Source organism: Microcaecilia unicolor, chromosome 2 (assembly GCF_901765095.1).
Source record: "Microcaecilia unicolor chromosome 2, aMicUni1.1, whole genome shotgun sequence".
NCBI classification, from domain to species: domain Eukaryota; kingdom Metazoa; phylum Chordata; class Amphibia; order Gymnophiona; family Siphonopidae; genus Microcaecilia; species Microcaecilia unicolor.
The window spans coordinates 108,666,003-108,689,367 of record NC_044032.1 but is presented as its reverse complement, the minus strand read 5'-3'; the positions used below and the strand labels follow the sequence as shown (position 1 = coordinate 108,689,367).

Sequence of the window (23,365 nt, the reverse complement as noted above, 5' to 3'; positions counted from 1 at the left end):
GTTTTGCCACCAAGTATTAGGTCTTGTTTGCCAGAGGGATCAAATACTTATTTCCCTCTGCAGAATGCAAATAAATTCATATACTTTCCACAATGTGATTTTCCGGATTTAATTTGTGATGTGCTATCTCTCACTGTTACCAATAACCTACCCTTCAATTATGGGCTGCTCATGTCTTTGTCAGTGGGCAAACTTACAAAATCAGCAAGGGATCAAATACTTATTTCCCCCACTGTAAGTACATAAGTAGTGCCATACTGGGAAAGACCAAAGGTCCATCTAGCCCAGCATCCTGTCACCGACAGTGGCCAATCCAGGTCAAGGGCACCTGGCACGCTCCCCAAACGTAAAAACATTCCAGACAAGTTATACCTAAAAATGCGGAATTTTTCCAAGTCCATTTAATAGCGGTCTATGGACTTGTCCTTTAGGAATCTATCTAACCCCTTTTTAAACTCCGTCAAGCTAACCGCCCGTACCACGTTCTCCGGCAACGAATTCCAGAGTCTAATTACACGTTGGGTGAAGAAAAATTTTCTCCGATTCGTTTTAAATTTACCACACTGTAGCTTCAACTCATGCCCTCTAGTCCTAGTATTTTTGGATAGCGTGAACAGTCGCTTCACATCCACCCGATCCATTCCACTCATTATTTTATACACTTCTATCATATCTCCCCTCCGTCTCTTCTCCAAGCTGAAAAGCCCTAGCCTTCTCAGCCTCTCTTCATAGGAAAGTCGTCCCATCCCCACTATCATTTTCGTCGCCCTTCGCTGTACCTTTTCCAATTCTACTATATCTTTTTTGAGATACGGAGACCAGTACTGAACACAATACTCCAGGTGCGGTCGCACCATGGAGCGATACAACGGCATTATAACATCCGCACACCTGGACTCCATACCCTTCCTAATAACACCCAACATTCTATTCGCTTTCCTAGCCGCAGCAGCACACTGAGCAGAAGGTTTCAGCGTATCATCGACGACGACACCCAGATCCCTTTCTTGATCCGTAACTCCTAACGCGGAACCTTGCAAGACGTAGCTATAATTCGGGTTCCTCTTACCCACATGCATCACTTTGCACTTGTCAACATTGAACTTCATCTGCCACTTGCACGCCCATTCTCCCAGTCTCGCAAGGTCCTCCTGTAATCGTTCACATTCCTCCTGCGACTTGACGACCCTGAATAATTTTGTGTCATCGGCGAATTTAATTACCTCACTAGTTATTCCCATCTCTAGGTCATTTATAAATACATTAAAAAGCAACGGACCCAGCACAGACCCCTGCGGGACCCCACTAACTACCCTCCTCCACTGAGAATACTGAGAATACCCTAAGTTTCTTCCTAAGGTTGTGTTGGAGTTCCATCTGAACCAGTCGATTGTTTTTCCAACGTTCTTTTCCAAACCTCATGCCCATCCTGTAAAAAGTGCACCGCACACCTTGGACTACAAGCAAACATTGGCCTTTTACTTGACGCAGACTAGGCCCTACAGACAATCCACTTAGCTTTTCATTTCTTTGATCCCAACAGGATGAGGATTACCATTGGGAAATCACAATCTCCAATTGACTGGCAGACTGAATTTCTTTCACTTATGCCCAAGCTGAGCTGATTGTTGAGGGTCATGTCAAGGCTCATAATGTCAGAGCCATGGCTGCATTGGTTGCCCACTTGAGATCAGCCTCTATAGAAGATTTGCAAGGCTGCAAAGTGGTCTTCGGTCCACACATTCACATCTCACTATTGCTTTGAACATGATACTCGACACTATAGTCAGTTTGGACAAATGTCTCTGCAGAATTTCTTTGAGATCTAGAATCCAACTCCACTCCTATGCACGTTTTGTTCTGTTCAAGGCTGCACTCTCACATATTTATATAGTCTCAGGTTAATTAGTATTTTGAACTTGCTGTTGCAAGTTCCAGTTGTTTTTGGTGAGCCTAGTAGCTAGGGATTCCCAATTGTGATATGACATGACTCTTGGACAAAGCAAAGATACTTACCTGTTGCAGGCATTCTCCGAGAACAGCAGGCCAGTCATTCTCATATACCCTCCCTCCTCCCCTTGGAGTTGTTTTTGTATAGCTCTTTAATGTACTGTTTTCCCGCACTCTCACAGTGGACGGGAAGGCACTCTCACATGCACAGCTGAGACGCTGGCACGTGCTTTTAAAGCTGTTATACTTTGTAAAAGCATTCTGCACTGAGCGATGTGGATGACGTCACCCCCATGTGAGAATGACTGGCCTGATGCCCTTGGAGAATACCTGCTTCAGTTAAGTATCTTCACTTTATATCTATATAAAATATGAATATCTCTTCAGGTTTTGCCAAAATATGGCCATGTTAGCAAAAATCAAATACGGCTAAACATTTGCTGCACACAGCAAATTCAGTTCCTTACAAATTCAGTTTACGATAGCATTAGTTTTACTTACTGGTTTTTATGGTTAAGGTGACCTAACATTTTTTGATAGACTTGAACTTGTGTGTACCTTTTCCTTGTGTTTAATGATCATGACTGCATAGCACTTGTTGCTGGGTTAGAAGCCAAGCCATGCAATTACATTTGACATTTCTGAATGATGCAGGACTTGTATTTAAAAAATTGTACTCAGATTAGATATTTGGTTATATCTAAATATTGAGTAATTTGTTACAAATTTTGGCACATTAGCTGGAAACTGTTTAATAGCTTGTTCTTCTAAATCTTTGGGAATGCTTCACAATGGGGGAGAGAAAGGAACAAGATCATTAGAGTCTTGAACATTTAGTATTGATTTCATTCACTAATATATACTGCCTGATTTTGCTGTTAGCATGCTGTTTTGGAAGCAGAAGCAAATCAGATCCGGACGTCCATTTTAGACATGGCACACTGTATAAGAACCTTCACGGAGGAAATCTCTGAGTATTCCAGAAAACTGGTTAGCATTGTTCAACACATTGAAGGAGGAGAACAGATTGTTGAAGATGGGATTGGAATAGCTCACACTGAACATGTAAGAACAAGTTTCATATGTGGTACTGGTATCAGTATGCTTGGACCAAAGTTGCTCACTGTGATAGGCTCTGCTTCAGAAAATGTTTTTCTTGGCAGCTTCCTCTTCCTTTCTTGGGGTTCTATTTTAGTAGGGTCCATTCTCTGTTGACATATGACACTGTGAGCTTTTATCTACTACTACCAGAGATTTTCTCTGTTGTTTAATCTATGCTTGGGAAAATTCTGCACACAATATTTTAGAATTCTGTAAAATTCTGCAGGCATTAGTGCTTATATAAGGATGTAATCTTTGCATTTGAGTAATAATTCATTTAAGATAAAATGTAGAAAAACATTTATTACTCAAAGATGCTGAATTTCTTTTTTAAACTTTTGTTCAGATTTCACATCCTAAATCCTGACCTTCTCTCCCTAGCCTTATTCATCAGGCTCCATCACACCATCTCTGTGATCCCGTGCAAACCATACACAGGGTTTCCCTCTCTCCTTAGCTTTATCCCTCTATGCTCCCTCCAGATTTAAAGCCTATATCCAAGCTTTCTCCCCCTTTGATTCCTCCACACAAGACCCCCTCCCCCTTCTTTACCTCCCTCCTCAGGACTTGAACCCCCCAGCCCCAGTTTTCTTTTCCTCTGGCCCCCAACAAAACACCTTGGTCTGGCCAGGCAGATTATCTTGCTTTTGCTCTCCCTAACCTCAGCCAACCCGCTACCAGTATTTTTTTTCCTATTAGGAATCTATCAGTGGTTGGACGATGACAGCTGCCAGAGGGGGCCGATGCTCAGAAGTCTCTGTTAAAAACCGTGCTTAGATCCATGGTAGAAGTTACTGATTTTGAAATAGTGAGCGATGTTCAAAGGAAATTGCAAATGAGATTTCATGTAAATTTAGCAAGCAGCTGAGAGGGAAACCGCCTAGCACATACACAGAATAGTCTATCAGTAAGTGTCCCTGTTCTGCACATTCCCGGGAATTCTGCTGCTGTACTCTTTATTTTTTTTAATTTGTACCCCGCACTTTCCCACTCATGGCAGGCTCAATGCGGCTTACATGGGGCAATGGAGGGTTAAGTGACTTGCCCACAGTCACAAGGAGCTGCCTGTGCCTGAAGTGGGAATCGAACTCAGTTCCTCAGTTCCCCAGGACCAAAGTCTACCACCCTAACCACTAGGCCACTCCTTTCCCCTGCAGTAGTTGCTGGCTCCACCATCCCCTGTTTCCCCTGCAGTGCTCTGATTCTGGCTTCACTTCCTCTGGAGCTTACTTGCCTTCCCTCAGGCTGCCCCTGATGATTTTCACTTGGGAATCACCTCCTTGCTGAAAGCCCCCCCCCCCCCCACAGTTGACATCATAGGGGCTTCTCTGCTCCCCCAAGTTGACATCATAGAGGTTTTCCCCAGCCAACTGGCTGCTTGTTTCTCTGCTTACTTGCCTTCCCCTCAGGCTGCCCCCGATGATTTCGCTTGGGAATATCTTCCTTGCTGACATCATAGGGGCTTCCCCCAGCCGACTGGCTCTCTACCCCTATGATATCAGCTGGGAGGAGGCAGAGAAACAAGAAGACAGCCAGTCGGCTGGGGGAAGCCCCTATGATGTCAGCAAGGAAGATATTCCCAAGCGAAATCATCAGGGGCAGCCTGAGGGGAAGGCAAGTAAGCCAGTGGCATCTCTGGACAGAAATATTTGGGGTAGCAACAGGGGGGCAAGCTACATATGTGTGTGTGTGTGGGGGGGCAAACCAAAGTGACATTTTCACACATCATGCCCACCACTACATCACACACTCCTCTCCCCAACCTCCTTTTTAAAATTAGCAGTATGACACCATGGCTTTCTATGCATAAAGGAATCCTCATCCTCCTTCTCCAGCTAGTTTGAGCACTCAGTAAAACTGCTGTTATAATGGCATCATTCAGCAAATTCTTCTGTGGGGAATGAAGTCTGGATTATCTACAGGATTGAACAACATTTTTAATAGAATGTCAATTGAAACCCTGCACCTCCAGTTATGTATCACAAACTCTATATTCTCCAACAATGGAGCTCTCTCTCTTACATCATGTCATACAACAAATATTGAAATTGTGATTGTCACCTATCAGAACATAGTCCTTCCGCTGCCATACACTGATTAAATCAGATGGGTGTTTGTGTGGTGACTCTACAGGATGTGGAGACCACTAGTCTTGAGCATTTTTATTTTTGGTGCCAAGGGCCTGCTTTTAAATAGGGCCAGTCAGTTTGCAAAAATAACACAAAACCCTGCAAAAATGGATTCAAAACCTATTTAACAAACTCACCAAACCATAACACTCCTACTCCACCTATGATAAGACAATGCTATAAATACTAAACTGGGCCCTAGAGCACCAATATCCCTACTACTGGGAAGCTAGAACAAGCAGTATTGTTACAGGTTCCTACACAGTCAGTACATGCTAGCAGAATCCTTCACCTCCATCACACATTCAGAACATAGACATACCCTCACCCAGTGGCAGACTGACCACTGGAACAGGGCAGTGCCCAAAGGCCTATTCTCCTCAGCCTCCATTTAGTTTAATCATTTTTGATAGGTAGGTAAGGGCCCAGGAGCCTTACTGCCCAGTGGCCCAGATCACTGTCAATCTGCCCTTGCCCTCACCCGATACAAAATAGAGGACCACAAAAACCATGCAGACAAAAATGGAAATGGACATGCCCCTCTTCTACTGTCCATGAAAGCCAGAATTTAAGCAGTGCATTACTGGTAAAAGAGAAACAGAAATGCATTTTCTACTGTGCTCTGCAAAACATAAAATTACAAAAAAAAAATATGCATTTCCCAAAGCAGACACATCCCAATCCTTAAACTATTAAATAATATTTTTTTCTTGTTTACTTTTGTTGCTGGACATTTTATTTTTCTAACTGCATCAATCTGTTCCACTTTTTGTGCCTGTCTCCTAAACTGTTTTTCAGGTTGGCCTTTCCATTTCTTTTTTCTTCTCTTGTCTTTTCATTCTCTGCATCTGCCTGCTGCTGCTTTCTTTTTATGGGTTTTTTTTTTTTCACTTTTCTTTTCTCTGCATTTATATCCGTTCATTTGATTTTTACCCTCATTCTTTCTTTCTCTCACCCTCTTTTTAGATGAAAGGTGAAAAGAAGGGAGACTATCTACTGGCTTTTCCCATCTTCCTCTCCTGTACTCCTATTGCCCCCTCTGTCTCTCTCATTCCTACTGTCCTAGTCCCAATCCCATCTTTTGCCCACTCCCTAGTCCTCCATTTCTGTCCTCTCAGCCCTCACCTACCCTCCACTGGTTCTCATCCCCTCACCAGCCCCAGCTCCATCCCTGTCTTTACTTTCTTCCTCTACCTCCAGGCCATTCTTTTATCTCTTACCCTCTCTCTCTTACCCTCTTATTGCCTCTCACCATCTTTTAACACCATTTCTACCCTCACTCAATCCCTTCAGAGATCTGTCCCCTTCCTCTTATATTGCTCCCTAGTACCCCCATACCTTTTCAGTGCCTCTCATCCTTTCTACAGTCTTCCAGGTCATTTACATTATGTCTCAATCTTTCCCCACATTTTATCGCTTTTTTCTTACCCCACATTTCACTCATTCTCCCAAGCCATCAAACTATGCCCACTTTTACCTAACAATTGCCAGGTCTTCACTATCCCCTCAAACTTTCCTATCCACTCCTGCTCTGCCCCCCCACAACACTCACCCAGTCATCTTCTGTTCTTCTAAACCACCCCTCTCCCACCCAAGTCTCATCCATCTTCTGATCTTTCCAGGGTCTCTGGTCCATTTGATATTTATTCTCTCCATGCCTACCGTCATTCTGTCTGTGTCCCTAAATGTCCTAAAATCTCTCTGTGTATGTATGTGTCCCTGTCCTTATCCTTTCCCTCATGTTCAACACCTGGCCTCTTTGTCCACATATACCCCCCCCCCCCCCCGCCCACAGATGTCCAGCATCACCCTTTGTATCCATGTCCCTTCTCATGTCCAGCTTCTCTCCCTCTCTTCCCTTTCTCCTCCATCCTTATCCTAGGGCCAGCATATGTCCATCTCTCTCCCTGCAGTCCAGCAATTCTCTTTGCCCCTTTGGCCATCTATGGGTCCCCTCCATCCCCCAGCATATCTCTCTCTTGCTCTCTCTCTGCTACCATTTCTGTTTCCCTTCCCCCCACTGGCATATATGGCATTGTCTTCCTCACTCCATCCATGGTCCTTGAAACTTCCGCATACAGACGGCAGTGCCAGCAATTAAGGCAGATTATTGCTGGCCAACTCCAGAAGCTGTCTCCCTAGCACGTCCCACCTCATCTGATGCAACTTCCGCGGGTTGCGCTAGAGAGAGAGAGCTTTTGGAGCTAGCCGGCAGTGCTCTGCCTTAATTGCTGGCACTGCCATTAGCATACATAGTTTTAAGGACCGTGATGGGGGAGGAAGAGGAAGGGACTTGAGAAAGATACTGGACCGCAGGGTGGGTGGGGAAGGTGGATCAAGAGGAGTTATTGGTCTATGCCAGGAGAAAAGAGAGGTATGCTGGACTTCATGGGAAGGCAGGTAGGTGATACTGAACCGCATACCCCATGAAACTGGGGTGGCAGGGGGTTGCAAGCCATTTTTTTGGGGTGGCACTTGCCACCCCATAGCGATGCCTGTGAAGTAAGCTGAAGGAAGAAGGTGGAGCCAGCATCAGAGCAATTTGCTATTGGGGAAAAAAGCTCCTCCTTGCTGAAAGCTCTCCCCCCCCCCCCCCCCCCAACTTGTTTCTCCACCCCTCTAAGCTGTTCTCAATTCAATTCAAGTGAGGTTTTATATACTGCAGATAACCCCTAAATAGAGTTTAGTGTGAATTACATGCAGTTTACATGGTTTAGGTAGAGATAATAATGGAAATCAAGAAATTCAAGCCAGGCTAAGAAGGAGAGTTAAGTGACAGATTTAGGGAACAGGTGAGTTTTTAGCTTTTCTGAAACTAAGGTAATTCTTCTCTGTCCTAATTCCGATGGGTAGAGAGTTCCAAAGGGTGGTTCCGATTACAGGCGAGAGAGAGCCGATGGTTTTCCAGAACTTTATTCTCTTGTGAGGCTGTGAGGAAATGAACATCTGGTCGCTTAGTCTCAAGGAGCGGGCTAGATTATGTGACTGTCAATTAATAGGCTTCAGGTGATACCGTATAGGATTTGAAAGATCAAACAGGCCGCTTTGAAGCTGATACAGTCTTTCATAGGGAGCCAGTGTAGTTTACCCAAGCATGTTGAGATACTGGTGTGTTTATGTGGTCTGTAGATCAGTCTAGCTTCAGTGTTTTATATAATTTGCAGCTTTGTGAGGAGACCGGATTTAATGCTGACAAACAGAACATTGTCAAGGTTGAGTAAGATGAGCATTTGGACCAGCAGTGTGAATGCTTTCTGGTCGAAAAAAGTACATAACAGATAGTGCTGTCTCAATTTAAACAGAGTTGTCTTCCAGGGCTTGGCAATGTGGATAGAGAAGGTTAAGGAGGAATCAAGAACAACACCAAGCACTTTGGCTTCTGATTCCACGGTAAGTGTCTTGTTGAATTCTGCTGTTAGGGTGGCTGGTACTTCAACTCTTGTATTGCGGAACCATAAGATCTTGGTCTTGTGAGGATTCAATTTGAGTTTGTTTGTCAGGGCCCAATTCTGGATGGCATCCATCCCGGCTGTTATTAGTTGTGTTATGTCACTGTTAGGATGACATTTTGGTAGAAGGAGGAGAATTTCACCTGCGTAAGAAAGTAGAAGTTCACCTAGGCCTAGGTGCAGTGAGCACAAGGATGACATGAAGAAGTTGACTATGATTGAGGATAGTGGTGATCCCTGTAGGACCCTGAACACAATATTGGGAGAGAAGTTGGTTTGGTTTGACAGCATAGCTTCTGTTCGACAGGAATTCCTTAAACCAGTTGAGTACTGCTCCAGATATGTCAATTTGGTCTAGTCGCTCGAGTAGGATTATATGGTCGACTTCATCAAAGTCTGCTGATATGTTGAGCTGGAGGAGAATCACCTGATCTATCTCTACACAAATGTTGTTTGACAAAGGTGGTAAGGGTAAGCAGAAGGGATTCTGTGCTAATTGCTGGTCTGAAGCCGAATTGTGATTTGTGAAGTAACTTGAACTTTTCCAGGTATGCCAAAAATTGACTGCAAACATATGTTAAATTTTCAAGAGGAGAGGGATTCCGGTGATTGGGCGGAAGTTGGCGGCTGAGGTCAGATCAAGGCCTGGAGCTTTCAGTAAAGTTGTTAAGAACAATTTTGCCCATGTCAGGAGGCAGCGACCCTTCTTCTAAAAGGTCATTGAATCGGTCAGTCAGCCAGAGAGTAACTTCAGTAAGAATGGATGTGAGGACCGAAGTAGGGCAGGAGTCGAGGAAGGAGTGAGAGCGCCCACATTTCAGTAGTAGGGGCTTAGCTTCATCTGGAGTAAGAGGTTGAAACCTAGCACAATGTTGGTTTGCCTTGGCTTCATGGTTGACGTGAGTGCTGGGTTGAGGGCTAGGCTTTGGGGAGGATGGCTTACCCTCTGTAGATTTGGCCTTGGTTATATCGGCCCAGATTTGGTTGATCTTGTTGGCAAAGAAGTCAGCCAGTTCTTAGGGAGGTGGAGTGGCGTGTTGGGTGGTGGCAGTCTTAATGGTTGTTAGCTTACGTACCAGTGAGAAGAGATTCTTGTTGCTTAGGGAGTTGTGATTTACAAGGGTACTGTAGTAGTGTTGTTTGACTACCTTCGATTTGTATAGGGAAGGGGAAATGGGACTTGGTATACCTACTGCCTTTCTGCGGTTTTTGCAACTACATTCAAAGCGGTTTACATATATTCAGGTACTTACTTTGTACCAGGGGCAATGGAGGGTTAAGTGACAGTGGGAATTGAACTCAGTTCCCCAGGATCAAAGTCCACTGCACTAACCACTAGGCTACTCCTCCACTCCAGAATATAGCCAGAAGGCGGTCCTCCAGTTTTCTGCTCTCGGACAGGTTTTGCTATTGAAAAATGCAAGCAGAGTGCTTCTCCTAGAAGTTGCCCTCACACAACGACAGCTCCAGACCTCACGGAAAATTTTGTGTGTTAAAGGTAGGCGCTCCTTTCTGTGCAGTGCTTGGAAATGGCTGTGCATCGCGCAAAATACTAATTTTTTAAAAACTGTGTTTATTATACTTCAGGTACGGTACAGCAGCATATCAAGTACCAAGAATGAGAGAAATAAACAGCAGTAATTTAAAGATACGCCCCGCATTCCCCAGAGTCAAGTGTCCCCACTCGATGGTGGGCTCTTTGGTGCCACTGGATGGGAAGCGAGTAATCAAGGGCGAGGAAAAATAAAACTGAAGCATTTTAGTAATTACCCCCATGTCCTCGTGCCCCCTCCCCACTCCCTCCCGCTCCTCTACCATCCCTTCTTCCCTAGCATGCATCCTCCCTCCCCCCCACCACCAGTATCACAACAATGCTGAACAGCGTTTGGCATTCTCATTTGAATACTAATCAGCTCATTGTAATACATCTGCATAGAATTATCATTGCCTGCTACTGCGATCGTTAAGATGGATGCAGAACTCCTTTGTGCATTACTCACTAAATAACATGCACACTGTCAAAATCGGATGTTCCTAACTCGGTAAACTTTGTGCATCAGCCCCTGAATCAGCCTGATACATAGAGCTGGGAGGGGAGGGACCTGTTAGGGTTTGGGTGGAGGCTTAACAGTAAAGTGTAACCATTGCTGGAGCCCCTGCAAACAGCGTACTAGGAAAAAGGGAGAGTCCTTATACAAATGTACTCTCCATCCTTGTCTCACTCACTCCCACTGGCTGCACGGTCTAATGCTGATTCTGCAGCGTTCTTGATTTCCAGCCTTTACTTTGATGTAGGACTCACAGGACTTCAAATGGAAGCTGCTGCTTTTATTTCTCTGCAGTCATTAGTGGTTTTGCTTCCTGTTACCTGTATCAAATTCTGCACAGCTGGGCAAAGCAGAATTTGGACAGAATTCTCCATTTTCTGTGCAGAATTCCCCAAGGAGTAATCTCCCTCCCATCTCAGTCCAACAATTGAAATGCCAGTTCTAGGCCGGGGGCTACTAATTTCAGCTCCTTATAAGACTTGATTCACATGGACCCTGAGTTTAGCTATTATTTGTCAGCATTGTGCAGGGTCTGAGAATTGTTCCTTTCTGGAGCTGTGAATACTCTCTGTAGCATCCCTTACCCCAAAATACAGCAAGGCAATCGATCTGCAAACTCCAATGTGGACAAACAAAACAGCAGATCTAGATAAACGTGAAGATTTTATTGATATCATATACCAGAATATTGCCCAACACAGGCCATGTTTCGCCCAAAAGGGCTGCGTCAGGGGCTAAATTATTAACTGTGCAGAACCAATGTTCCAACTGGAAATATGATTTATACACACCAAACATAAAGGACATATAGTAAAAAAACAGCAAGGTGACCACAACTTTTGTACTCAGAGTTGTGAGGTGTTTGGTTGATTGTTCTGGTATATGATATCAATAAAAACTTCACATTTATCTTGATCTGCTGTTTTGTTTGTCTGCATCCTCTACCCCAGTCAACTTGAGAAGTGGAAGCTGTGACCCAAGAATGAAACACATGTCTTCTGGATAGCAGTGCAAAGTACTTGCAAATGGACTTCCTCAGAAAACATTTGAAGATGTTTTTAATAAACGTTAGACATGGTATAAGTTTTCTGATAGCTGTACATGAATGTTTAAGTGCATCTTGCTTTAAAAGCAGCCCAGGCCATTGTCCCATCATTCACAAGCCCAGGGCACATCTAGGTTAACAGAAAATGCTTTGGCAAGCCAGCCTTTGTGTTAGGGAAGTGCTGAAAACCTTGAAAGCCCCTTCAGTGTCTTTTTTTTCAAACTTTGCCCCTACTCTCCCTTTGTTTTAGAGCTCCATATGGACCTGTCACACTGGAGCAGTGTTTTAGTAACTTCTGAAATTGGCCAACATTCCTTTGTCACAGCAGGAGTCTCTAGCAGCATCCCAATACCACCTGGGTTTAGAAGATGTGCTTATGGATCTACAGATATTTGTTTTGGTTTTGTCCCTCCTATCACTATTTATAAATTTCCTCTGCCATTTTCTCTGGTGTGGAAGAATGAAATAAAGATACACTTTTCTTGGGCTTCAGCTATAAACATTGTCTTGTTACGCACAGTGAAGTTTCATTTTAGGGCTCCCTTTCTTTCCTGCTGTTCTGTATGTCTCTCCAATTTCAGCTGTCTTAACCTAGGAATATTATTTACCTGTTCCTGTTACTTTATTCCTCATTGCATGTTGATTCCTCTTCTTTACCTATACTCAGCCCCTCACAACACATGAATGAATCTGCATTTTGTTCTTAACAGTTCCTCACTATGAACATACTTCCCAGCTATTAAGACTTTAACTCCCTATATACACAAGAGAAACCAGAAATACATACATGTGATGAGGAAAGCTGGTTCAGTTACCTTACCTGCCAAAGCTCCATCACTGCTTCCACTATTCAGAGTGAGTTGCAACTGTGTTCATTTTACACTCTCCCCATGTTACTCATCCTGGGCGTAAAGCAGAGGCTAGAAAGATGCAATGGAAATGACTCAAGATGGAATAGAGGACATGTTGGTGCAGTGTGTGTGTGCTGAACAACAAAGCCGTTTGTGCCCTGCATATTGCTTGCTACTTCTCAAACTCTGGAACTCATAGTAGTCAGGAAAAAGAGGCATACTCTGACTATATATGTGCTCAAAAAGGAGCTTCTGCACATTTAAGAGCCACTATCAGTGTCCTCTTATTGCAGCATGGTAGTGTGAGCAGAGCACACACACTGGACTGGATGTGAATATCAGGCAGTTCTGACTATTCTGTGATGATACACCAGTGAGCCATGGTATACTAGTCGGGAAACACTGGCCTAAGCTTTAATTCTTATTTGGACACTTTAGCCCTGTATAGGTAGTAATTACTCTGTGTCACATGACACCTAAAAGATGTTGCATTAGAAGTAAACCATTGTGCCTTAATGCTGTAGCGTTGCACCATTCAGTCCTTTCCATTTTTTTCTATTTTTCTGTATGTAACTTGCTTTTGTCTATTTTATTGAATGTGATAGGTTCCAGGTACTGCAGAGAATGCCCGATCATGTGTACGGGCATATTTTTCTGATTTACACGAGACCCTTTGTCGTCAGGAAGAAATGGCTCTTAGTGTTGTTGATGCACATGTGAGGGAGAGATTGATTTGGCTTAGGCAACAACAAGAAGACATGACTATCCTACTCTCTCAAGTCTCAACTGCCTGTCTCCACTGTGAGAAGACATTACAGCAGGTAGGTAGTAAATACAGCCTGTACTGAGCTACAAATAGAGATATATTAATGGGCAGTGAAAACCAAAAGGACTTCTTTCAGAACATGGAAAGCTGATACAAATTAAGAAAATTACCAATGATCACAAGTAGATGAGTGCAAGTTAGATATAAAATAGTAAAGAGAGTTGTTTAAAAAAGCTTGCTGTGGAGGCAAGAACTAATACTAATAACATTTTCAAGTATATCTGGAGCAGAAATCCCAAGAGGGAGTCAGTGAATTCCTGCATGGCTGAGAGATAAAGGAATGCTCAGGGAGGGTAAGGTAAAACAGAAAAACTAAATGATTTCTTTGCCTCAGTGGTTATTGAGGAGGATTTGGGGGTAAGCCTTCTTTGATGGTGATGATTCAGAGCAGCTAAACTCCATCACTGCTAAGTCTAATAGATAAAACTGGCAAACTCGAGCATCAGTTAACCAGACTTGGATGGTATTCACCCTAGAGTCCTGAAAATGTTCAAACATGAAATTGTTAACCTGTTAGGTTACAAATTGCTTCTGTCATTTAAAATAGCCATGCTGCCTGAGGATTGGAGGGTGGCCAGTGTAATGGCAACTTTTAAAAAGGGCTCCAGGAGTGATCTGGGAAATTATAGGCTGGTGAGTCTGGTGTTGGTGCTGGGCAAAATGTTTGAAGTTACCCTAAAGAACAAAATTACTGATCATATAGATAGTAGGCTTGCTTTTCTGAAATGGGCTGTGAAAACAGTAATGCTGTTTATATCTGTTATGCATGCTGTTTTAGATTCTTAAATTTGTAATTTTTTATTTTGTATTTCTTATCTTTTCATTAATTTTTATTCTTTAATTTCTTTAGGGTTGAATTTCAATTAAAATTTGTAATCTCGCAGTTAAAGGTATTTTATTTATTTATTCTTTTTTTCTCCACTGCAGTTCCTTGTGACTTGTCCAGAGTCGCTGGGAGGGGGGGGGGGGGATAGCATACTTTTAATTGCGATTACAATTTTAATTGAAATGCAGCCCTAATAGCTCTCTGAGGACAAGCAGGATATAGGATTGTCACAAATGGGCGGTCTCCCAATGGAACCCCAGCGTGAATGCTACCCAGCATTCCAAAACTTCTGGAAGCCTTTGGTAGACCTGCACTGCACATGTGCGAGTGCCTTCCTGCCTCTTCATTATGGAGTACCTGCAGTTTTGTTTTTTTCTGCAGAGCTGTGAAGATATGACCAGTCACAGCAGCTAGTGTTTTCTTCACAGTGATTTTTTTGTCTTCCTCCAGCTCTCTGTTTTTCATGTGAGTAGCACTGGATTTCCCCATTTTTCAGTTTTGTTCCTTCTCAGTTTTTCTCGTAGGTTTTTTTTTTTTTTTAGGCCCTTTTAGTTTAATTTCTTCTTTTGTGGCCTGTAGCTGTTTTAGGCCTGAGCTTCCGGCCGAGTCAACCTTTTTTTTTTTAATCATCTTTTCTTGTTTGATTTTGCTTTGGCTATTTTTACTGTGATGTCCCAAAAACCTGCAAGTGGGTTTAAGCGGTGCACAGAATATAGCAGTACCATGTCTGTGACCAACCCACATGACATGTTCCTAAAGTGTCTGGGCCCTTACCATAAGGCCTCTAATTGCTCTCTTTGTGTTCAAATGTAGAAGAGAACCCAAAAAAGTAGAGAGACCACGTGTGAGAGGCTTTTTGTCATGCAGAAGTCCAGTCCATCAATATCGGCATTGAAGGCATCAGTCTCCTATGATAGTAAACTAAAAACAATTTTACTGGACTTGTTGCAAAATAAAAAATATATTAATACAAACGCTGAATAGTAGGCACAAAGCACATATACATTGAAAATAATGCATTGGGCTAAACAAAAGCAATATTATGAAGTGAATAAAACTTTTTAAAACATTTTTAAAACGGACAAAAATAAATCTTTAAAATTGGCAAAAATTAATTTCTAAAGAAATTTTTGCCTTATGTGCAAAGTAAATTGTGTTGCATCTGTAAACAGTAATATTAAAAGCCAAAAAATAATGAATTGAACAGTATAAAAATTACTCTTTTAGTTAGCTTGAGAACGGGAATAAAGCGTTATATGCTATATCACCAGTGGATCAGATTGAAAGCCGTAAACGGATTTAACATGGGCAATATTGGTAAACGACTTAGACCTAGTGCTTTAAAAAAAAAAAATATATATATATATATAGGAAAACAGAAGAAATATTTAAAAAGAATATCTATTTGAAAAGAGCTAGCAATATTGAAAAAAAAAAACAGTTTCTCTATATAAAGAAAAGGCGCAGATTAAAACATTACCAAAGACAATTATATAAAACAATATAAACCGGATAATGAAATAATAAATCAAAATAAAGAATAGGTCAAATGCTGACAAAACACAAATAGCTGATGGCTTAGTATTATTTAAAAAATACCAATGAATTATACATGACAGTTTATAACATAAATAACATGAGCATTGTAGTTAATGATTTAGATTTAAGTGTAACGAACGCCTAACCAAACGTAAAGCATTAAAGATTACTGTTGAATTGCCATCAGTTCAAAGTCAACTGTCGGCTTAATGTTATCTTCAGTCATTAACGATAACCTCCAGATGTTATACAATATATAGCTGAACGCACACCTTTAGTGTGAGTGTCAATTAGACAAAAAGAGTTCTGTTAGAAAAATCTGGTTTAAATATATACAGCCTAGTGACGTCAGAAATGACGTTGCATGTCTTTTATCGTGACAAATTGAAAAAATGGGGATAATAATTATTTATGACTAAATTATTTCAGATAACAATGTTTAAAGCTGACTGCTACTTTGTATATTTCTATTTGCAATTTAAATATAAAAACCGTTATAGTGATGTGTAAATGCAAATAGCCTCTTGCAATGAATAATTGGGATTGACATGTAACGAACATTTAGCCTAATATTATAATAGTAACCAAATATAAAGCAGTAAGGAATACTATTTAATTGCTAACAGTTCAAAAACAACTGTAGTATTATATTCAATCACTAACGTTAAAAAAAGACGCTTACCTCCCGATGTCAAACAATATAGAACTCACGCACATCTTCAGTGTGAGTTTCAATAAGACAAAAAGAGTTTCGTTAGAACAGTCCAGTTTAAATGCATACAACTTGGTGACGTGAAAAATGGCATTGGACGTATTTTAACGTTGAACAATTAAAAAGATGGTAATATTAATTGTTTATAACTAAATGACAATGTATTAAAACTTACTACTACTTTGTATATTCAAACGTGTGGGATTTATTTGCAAGTTAAATATAAAAACCGTCATAGTGACATATTGATGCAAATGACCTCTTGCATATGTATAGGTGATTACACCTAATATTAGTGATATGCACCCTATTGACATAGATAATATTTACTATCCAAAATGAATGATAATATAAAATGATAGTATAAAAAAGAAAAAACTAAATTTAAATTAGACTGCTGGCCGACTAAGAAAAGGATTGAAACGTCCATAATCATATTATGTCATTACTTTAACAAAATGATTTTTATGTAAAAATTGTCCGTTCCTATATAGAATGTGAGTTCCTATATACATTTTTTTTTTAATTAAAAATATTTGCCCTAAAAATATGACAACACATATTGATCAAACTATATATATATATACACTCTCAAGTTGCACATTTCTAGGATTGGGGAGAACTAGACTGAAGTTGTTGAGAGAAGAGCAGATAAGCAGGAGAATAAGGTACAGTGAGGATAGATAAGAAGGGACACCCACTTTAAGAGCCTTGAAAGTCGGAGTGAGAAGCTTGTGAATAATACGTTGTTCCACAGGGAGCCAATGATATTTCTGCAGCAAGGGGGGGTAACATGAGTGAACCTACAAGTGTGACGGAGAAGGTGGATGGCAGTATTTTGGAGTGACTGAAGACGTCTAAGATTAGGCCGGCTACAACCTAAATAAGCGATGTTACAGTAATCCATTCTGGTGACCAGTAGGGATAGGATAAGTGAGTGAAAAGTGGGAGTGAGATATTTTCTAACAAAACGAAATTGATGCAGAATATAGAAACCTGACATAGAGACCAGAGAATTGAGGAGTAAAAGAGATTTGAATCTAATGTAATATCTAAGTAACGGAAAGAATCGACTGGAGAGATGGGAGTACCAAATAGATTCAGTGCAAGAGAAGGCATAGAGAGGTCTCCTGTAAACCAACAAGCAATAGTTTTCTGGGGGTTCAAGACTAGTCTGTGAGCAGAAAGCCAGGTGGAAACCTGATTCAGGTATTCACGTAGAGGACCAATATTGGGGGAAGAAAGGTAACATAGTAACATAGTAAATGACGGCAGAAAAAGACCTGCATGGTCCATCCAGTCTGCCCAACAAGACAAACTCATATGTGCTACTTTTTGTGTATACCCTACTTTGATTTGTACCTGTCCTCTTCAGGGCACAGACCGTATAAGTCTGCCCAGCACTATCCCCGCCTCCCAACCACCAGCCCCGCCTCCCACCACTGGCTCTGGCACAGACCATATAAGTCTGCCCAGCACTATCCTCGCCTCCCACCACCGGCTGGCTCTGCTACCCAATCTCAGCTAAGCTCCTTAGGATCCATTCCTTCTGAACAGGTTCGTAGGGAAAATGAAGAGAATATCATTGGTGTAGAAATGGAAATAGATCCTGGTGGACTGAATGAGGGTGTCAAGGGGACTCAAAAATAGATTAAACAACAGAAGTGACAGGACAGAGCCCTGTGGAACCCCTCAGAAGAGAGATTTGAGAAGCAGAAACCGAGACAGTGGTTTCAACGTGACAAGAACGATCAGTAAGATAAGAGGCAAACCAATTCAGTACTGTGCCAGAATGCTTGAGTGAAGAGAGGTGAGATAAAAGAGAGTGATGAGAGCTGGGTGAAGACAATTTTCTCAAAGACATACTGCAAATGAGACACTTGATTATCTAAAGCACTGATTCCCAAACCTAGCCCTGGAGGCACTTCTGCCAGTCAGATTTTCAGGATACCCACAATGAATATTCATGAGAGAGAGCTGTTTGCAGTGGAGGCAGTGCATTCAAATCTTTCATGAATATTTATTGTGGGTATCCTGAAAACCTGACTAGCTGGGGTGCCTCCAGGACCAGGTTTGGGAACCACTGATCTAAAGACTGTGATTCAAAATCTGAAGAGAAAGAAAAAAGTGCAGGCATGTGTTTACTTTTCATGGTCATGTGTCTTGGACCTAGAACCAACAATTCAGGAAAAGCTGGTGGATGTCCTTTGCTGAGGCCTACAGCCGTTTTGGGGACAAGGTAGAAGAGGTAGCAGACCTAATAAAAAATAGAATTGATAGTATCAAGTCCCTGTCTCTTGCCTGTTCCTTTTGTGGCCTCTGCATCTTGGAGGTTTTCAGGCGAAAGTTGAAGGAGTGTATAGTATTCTCAGAAGCTCCTGCCCTTGCTCCCTATGCAGCAGTTGGGAGTACATTGGAGCTCTGCTGGACACTGTGCAAGCTCGAGCCTACCTGCTTCAGATACAGGTGAGTACTCTCATTGCCACTGACACTCTGGTTCAGCACAGCAAGCAGGTCACAGCTTGGAGGATGTTGAGGCTATTACATCACATGGCCTCCACGGTACATATCACTCACATGGCTGGCCTCCATTTGTGGGTTGCCCAATGAACACCCTCTTCCCAGTAGTGCCGGGCCACAGAGAACCTTGTGGATGTCTCAACAGGTATACCAGAGTTGGCTTAGTTGCTTCTCTGGTGGATTGTTCAGCCCAGTTTGACCCTTGGACTCCCATTCCAAATTCCTCCAAACCAAAAAGTTCTGATTATGGATACATCCAGTCTGTGATGGGGAGCTCATGTAGATGGGCTTCACTCTTAGAGACACTGGTCCGCTCAGGGGACTAGACTTTAAATCAGTCTCCTGGAGCTATGGTCAATCTGGAACACTTTAAAGGGTTTCAGAGATGGGCTGCTCAACAAAATTGTTCTAATCCAAACTATCAGGTTGCCATGTGCTATATCAACAAGCTGGGGTGGGGAGGGGGTGGGCACGGGCTCTACCCCTTGTGTCAGGAGGCGGTTGGGATGTGGAATTAGGCCATCAGCCACAGCATGGTGCTCCAAACCACATACCTGACAGGGAAAGACAGTAGTCTGGTGAACAGGCTGAGCATGAGTGGTTTCTCAATATGGGTTTTGCTCGCAAGATCTTCCGAGAGTAGAGCACTCATCTCAACAACAGAGTCCCTCAGTACTGCTCCAGACTTGGAGCCAACTTAACCTCATGTTCCACAGCAGGCTAGCGTCGGATGCCTTCCTCTTCAGTTGGGGGGAGGGATTCCTGTATGCGTATCCTCCCATATCCTATATAATAATTCTCACCTCCAACGTTCTGAGGCTGCCTGGGACCGTGGCTTCCGCTGGAGGTGGTCTGCTTCATGGAGTAGATCAGTGACGTCAGCAGGAAACAGCGACCCAGGCAGGGGGAGGAGTAACAGCCAGGGGGTGCAGTAGGCAGCAGCAAACAGCGACCCAGACAGGGGGAGGAGTAGGGAAACACGCGGAGCCCCTACTCCTCCCCCTGCCTAGGAATCACAACAGACTGGCTGCCAACCTCCTGAACCACACGCGCACAATAACCACCATCAAACGCCGCCGCCCTCCCTCTCTTCTCCAACTCCGGATTCGGACTGTCGGAGAGGACGAAGAGGGAAGGCGGCGACACGGCAAGCGTATAGGATGTCAAGGAGGCCAGTGACGGATCACAGCGACGGTCGGGGTCCACTCGTAAGAGGGCGGAGGGAAAGACCAGCGGGTCCGACTCCAGCGCATCGCTCATCCCCGTTCACTAACAACAGAGCAAGCAAACCTACGAGATGCTGCAGGACGTCTAATACACAGGAGTGGAAGAGAGCACAGCAAGTCTATGGTAAGCAACGAAGCACATTCACCAATCTCTGTTTCCACTCCCCTACGCAGCCCTCATTGGCATACACTCAAAAACAGTGAAACCTAGGAGCTGCTGCTGCACATTGTCCTTTTAAAATTGTTGATACACAGTACCTTAAAATGTGAAGGACAAAGGGAGCGAGGGAGGGGGGACCCCCCTGCAACTGGGAGGCGGGGGGGGGGGGGGAACCCTGCAACTGGGAGACAGACCGGGGGGGATGATGACCCTGGAACTGGGAGGGAGGGTGGACCCTGGCACATACTCTCATTCTTACACACACACTCGCACCCACTCTCACTCTCTGTCACACACACACACACTCACACATTCACTCTCACACACACTCAAACATACACACTCCCAGGAAAACCTTGCTAGCGCCCGTTTCCTATAAAACAGAAACGGGCCATTTTTACTAGTCTTTGATAAGGATTGGGAAAAAACTGCTGAAACTCAAGCAGGACTAAGGAACCATGATCTTAGTCACTCCTTATTGGCCGAGACAGATATGGTTCCCTCTTCTGGAGTTTCTTCCAAAGAACTGTGGAGATTGAACCATTTTCTGACCTTCATCACCCAGAACGAGGAGTCTGTTCTGCATCCCAGTCTCCAGTTCCTGGCCCTCACTGCTTGGATGTTGAGAGCATAGAATTTGCTTCCCTTCGATTGCCTGAGGGTGTCTCCATAGCTGGTGGAAAGGAAAAGTTCAGGATGTTTTCCCTGGGCAGATGTTCTCAGGCGAACGATTGGCTTTGCTCTCTGGACTTAAAGGATGCTCTCACTCACGTTCAGATACTCCCAGGCCACTGGAAGTATCTCAGATTTTAAGTAGGGAAACACCACTGCCAGTACTGTGTCCTTCCGTTTGGCCTCGTGTCCACTCCCCAGGGTCTTCACAAAATGTCTAGCAGTAGTCTCAGCATCACTTCGCAGACAGTTCATACGTTTCCCTACCTGGACAATTGGCTGGTCAGGACTACATCCAGGGAAGGTGCTTAGGAGTCAGAGGAAGACTGTTCGGGTGTTGGGGTGTGATAACGTGATGCCATGGCCAGGGATGGAACTCTTAGAAATATAGCCACGCACAATGGTTGTAAGTAAAACAATAGCGTTATTAAATTCAAAGGACTGCCCATGTCTGTTCTCTCCACAGGATGGAAACTGTAAACCAGTGCTTCCCAAGTCCAGTCCTGGAGTACCCCTTGCCAGTCAGGTTTTCAGGATATCCACAATGAATATGCATGAACTTGATTTGCATACACTGCCTCCATTATATGCAAATCTTTCACACACATTCACTGTGGATACCCTGAAAGCCTGACTAGCAAGGGGTACTCCAGAACCGGACTTGGGAAACATTGCTCTAAACAACAATCATTTGGAGCTTTACTATAGTTACTTTTGATCCCTGTCCATGACAGGCTGTATGATTCAGTGCGCGCTACTTTTCCCTCTTGCTCTAGGGTCTCTACAGCCATTCCCAGACATGGCTTCCGCTTCCACCAGTTCAACACATAGTAACATAGTAGATGACGGCAGAAAAAGACCTGCACGGTCCATCCAGTCTGCCCAACAGGATAAACTCATATGTGCTACTTTTTGCGTATACCTTACCTTGATTTGTACCTGTCCTTTTCAGGGCACAGACCACATAAGTCTGCCCAGCACTATCCCCGCCTCCCAACCACCAGCCCCGCCTCCCACCACCGGCTCTGGCACAGATCGTATAAGTCTGCCCAGCACCATCCCCGCCTCCGGCTGTGCCACCCAATCTCGGCTAAGCTCCTTAGGATCCATTCCTTCAATCTCATTTCATGTCCTCTCGTTCTACCGCCTTCGCATCTCCGGAAAAGGTTCGTTTGCGGATTAATACCTTTCAAATATTTGAACGTCTGTATCATATCACCCCTGTTTCTCCTTTCCTCCAGAGTATACATGTTCAGGTCAGCAAGTCTCTCCTCATACGTCTTGTAATGCAAATCCCATACCATTCTCGTAGCTTTTCTTTGCACCGCTTCAATTCTTTTTACATTCTTAGCAAGATACGGCCTCCAACACTGAACACAATACTCTAGGTGGGGCCTCCCCAACGATTTATACAGGGGCATCAACACCCCCTTTCTTCTGCTGGTCACACCTCTCTCTATACAGCCTAACAACCTTCTAGCTATGGCCACTGCCTTGTCACACTGTTTCGTCGCCTTCAAATCCTCAGATACTATCACCCCAAGATCTCTCTCCCCGTCTGTACTTATCAGACTCTCCCCGCCTAACACATACGTCTCCCGTGGATTTCTATTCCCTAAGTGCATCACTTCTTAACTCTTACTTGTTAACTCTCAGAGTTCCTGTAGTCTCTCCCCAACACAGCTTCATGGGTTTAGTCAACACTCCCTTAACTTAAAGTTCTAAGGAAACTTGTCCTACCTCAATGAAGCCCTCTGCGTCTGGCAAACACAGGGTAGCAATCTCTGCTGAGGGCAGCTCCTCTTCCCCAAGCTCTTCTCAGGTATTGCAGCTAATGGGGAACCCCTTGGATGATTCCTTCACTCATGGCCTCCCTGATCCACTCTGCTCCAGGGCATTTAACCACCTTCTGTCCTGAGCCCAACCCCTTTGACTCAGCCTCTGACATGGCAGGTTTAGCTCCACCTGCTGTAAGGTGGCTAAATTTCAACCTCAGTGAGGGAATGTTTTTAGTAGCACTTACCACTATACCACTCTCTTCCTCACATGGAAGTACTAGTGTTCGGTTTCAACTACCCGAAGTCCCTTCTACTCCTTGTTTAGCACTTGGAGTTCATTGGAGCCTTGCTAGACACAGTGCAGGCTCAGGCCTATCTGCCTCATGCCGAGGGCCAAGTGGCCATGGCCACTCAGATTCGAGACAGCCAGTAGGTGTGAGCGTTGCAGATGTTAAGGTTACTGGGCCACAAGGCTTCCACTGTTCATGTCATGCCTCCACTTGAGAGGTGCCCAATGGACCCTAGATTCTCAG

At 43.6% G+C, this 23,365-nt stretch overlaps 1 protein-coding gene across 1 annotated transcript in view; it reads left to right on the top strand.

Moving 5' to 3' along the window:
* TRIM23 (tripartite motif containing 23) overlaps nt 1–23,365 on the top strand; it is a 123,506-nt gene that overhangs the window by 56,083 nt on the left and 44,058 nt on the right. The window contains exons 5-6 of the mRNA XM_030193188.1: nt 2,833–3,015; nt 13,179–13,394. Of these exons, the coding sequence (XP_030049048.1) occupies nt 2,833–3,015; nt 13,179–13,394 (399 nt within the window). The remainder of the gene's footprint in view (nt 1–2,832; nt 3,016–13,178; nt 13,395–23,365) is intronic.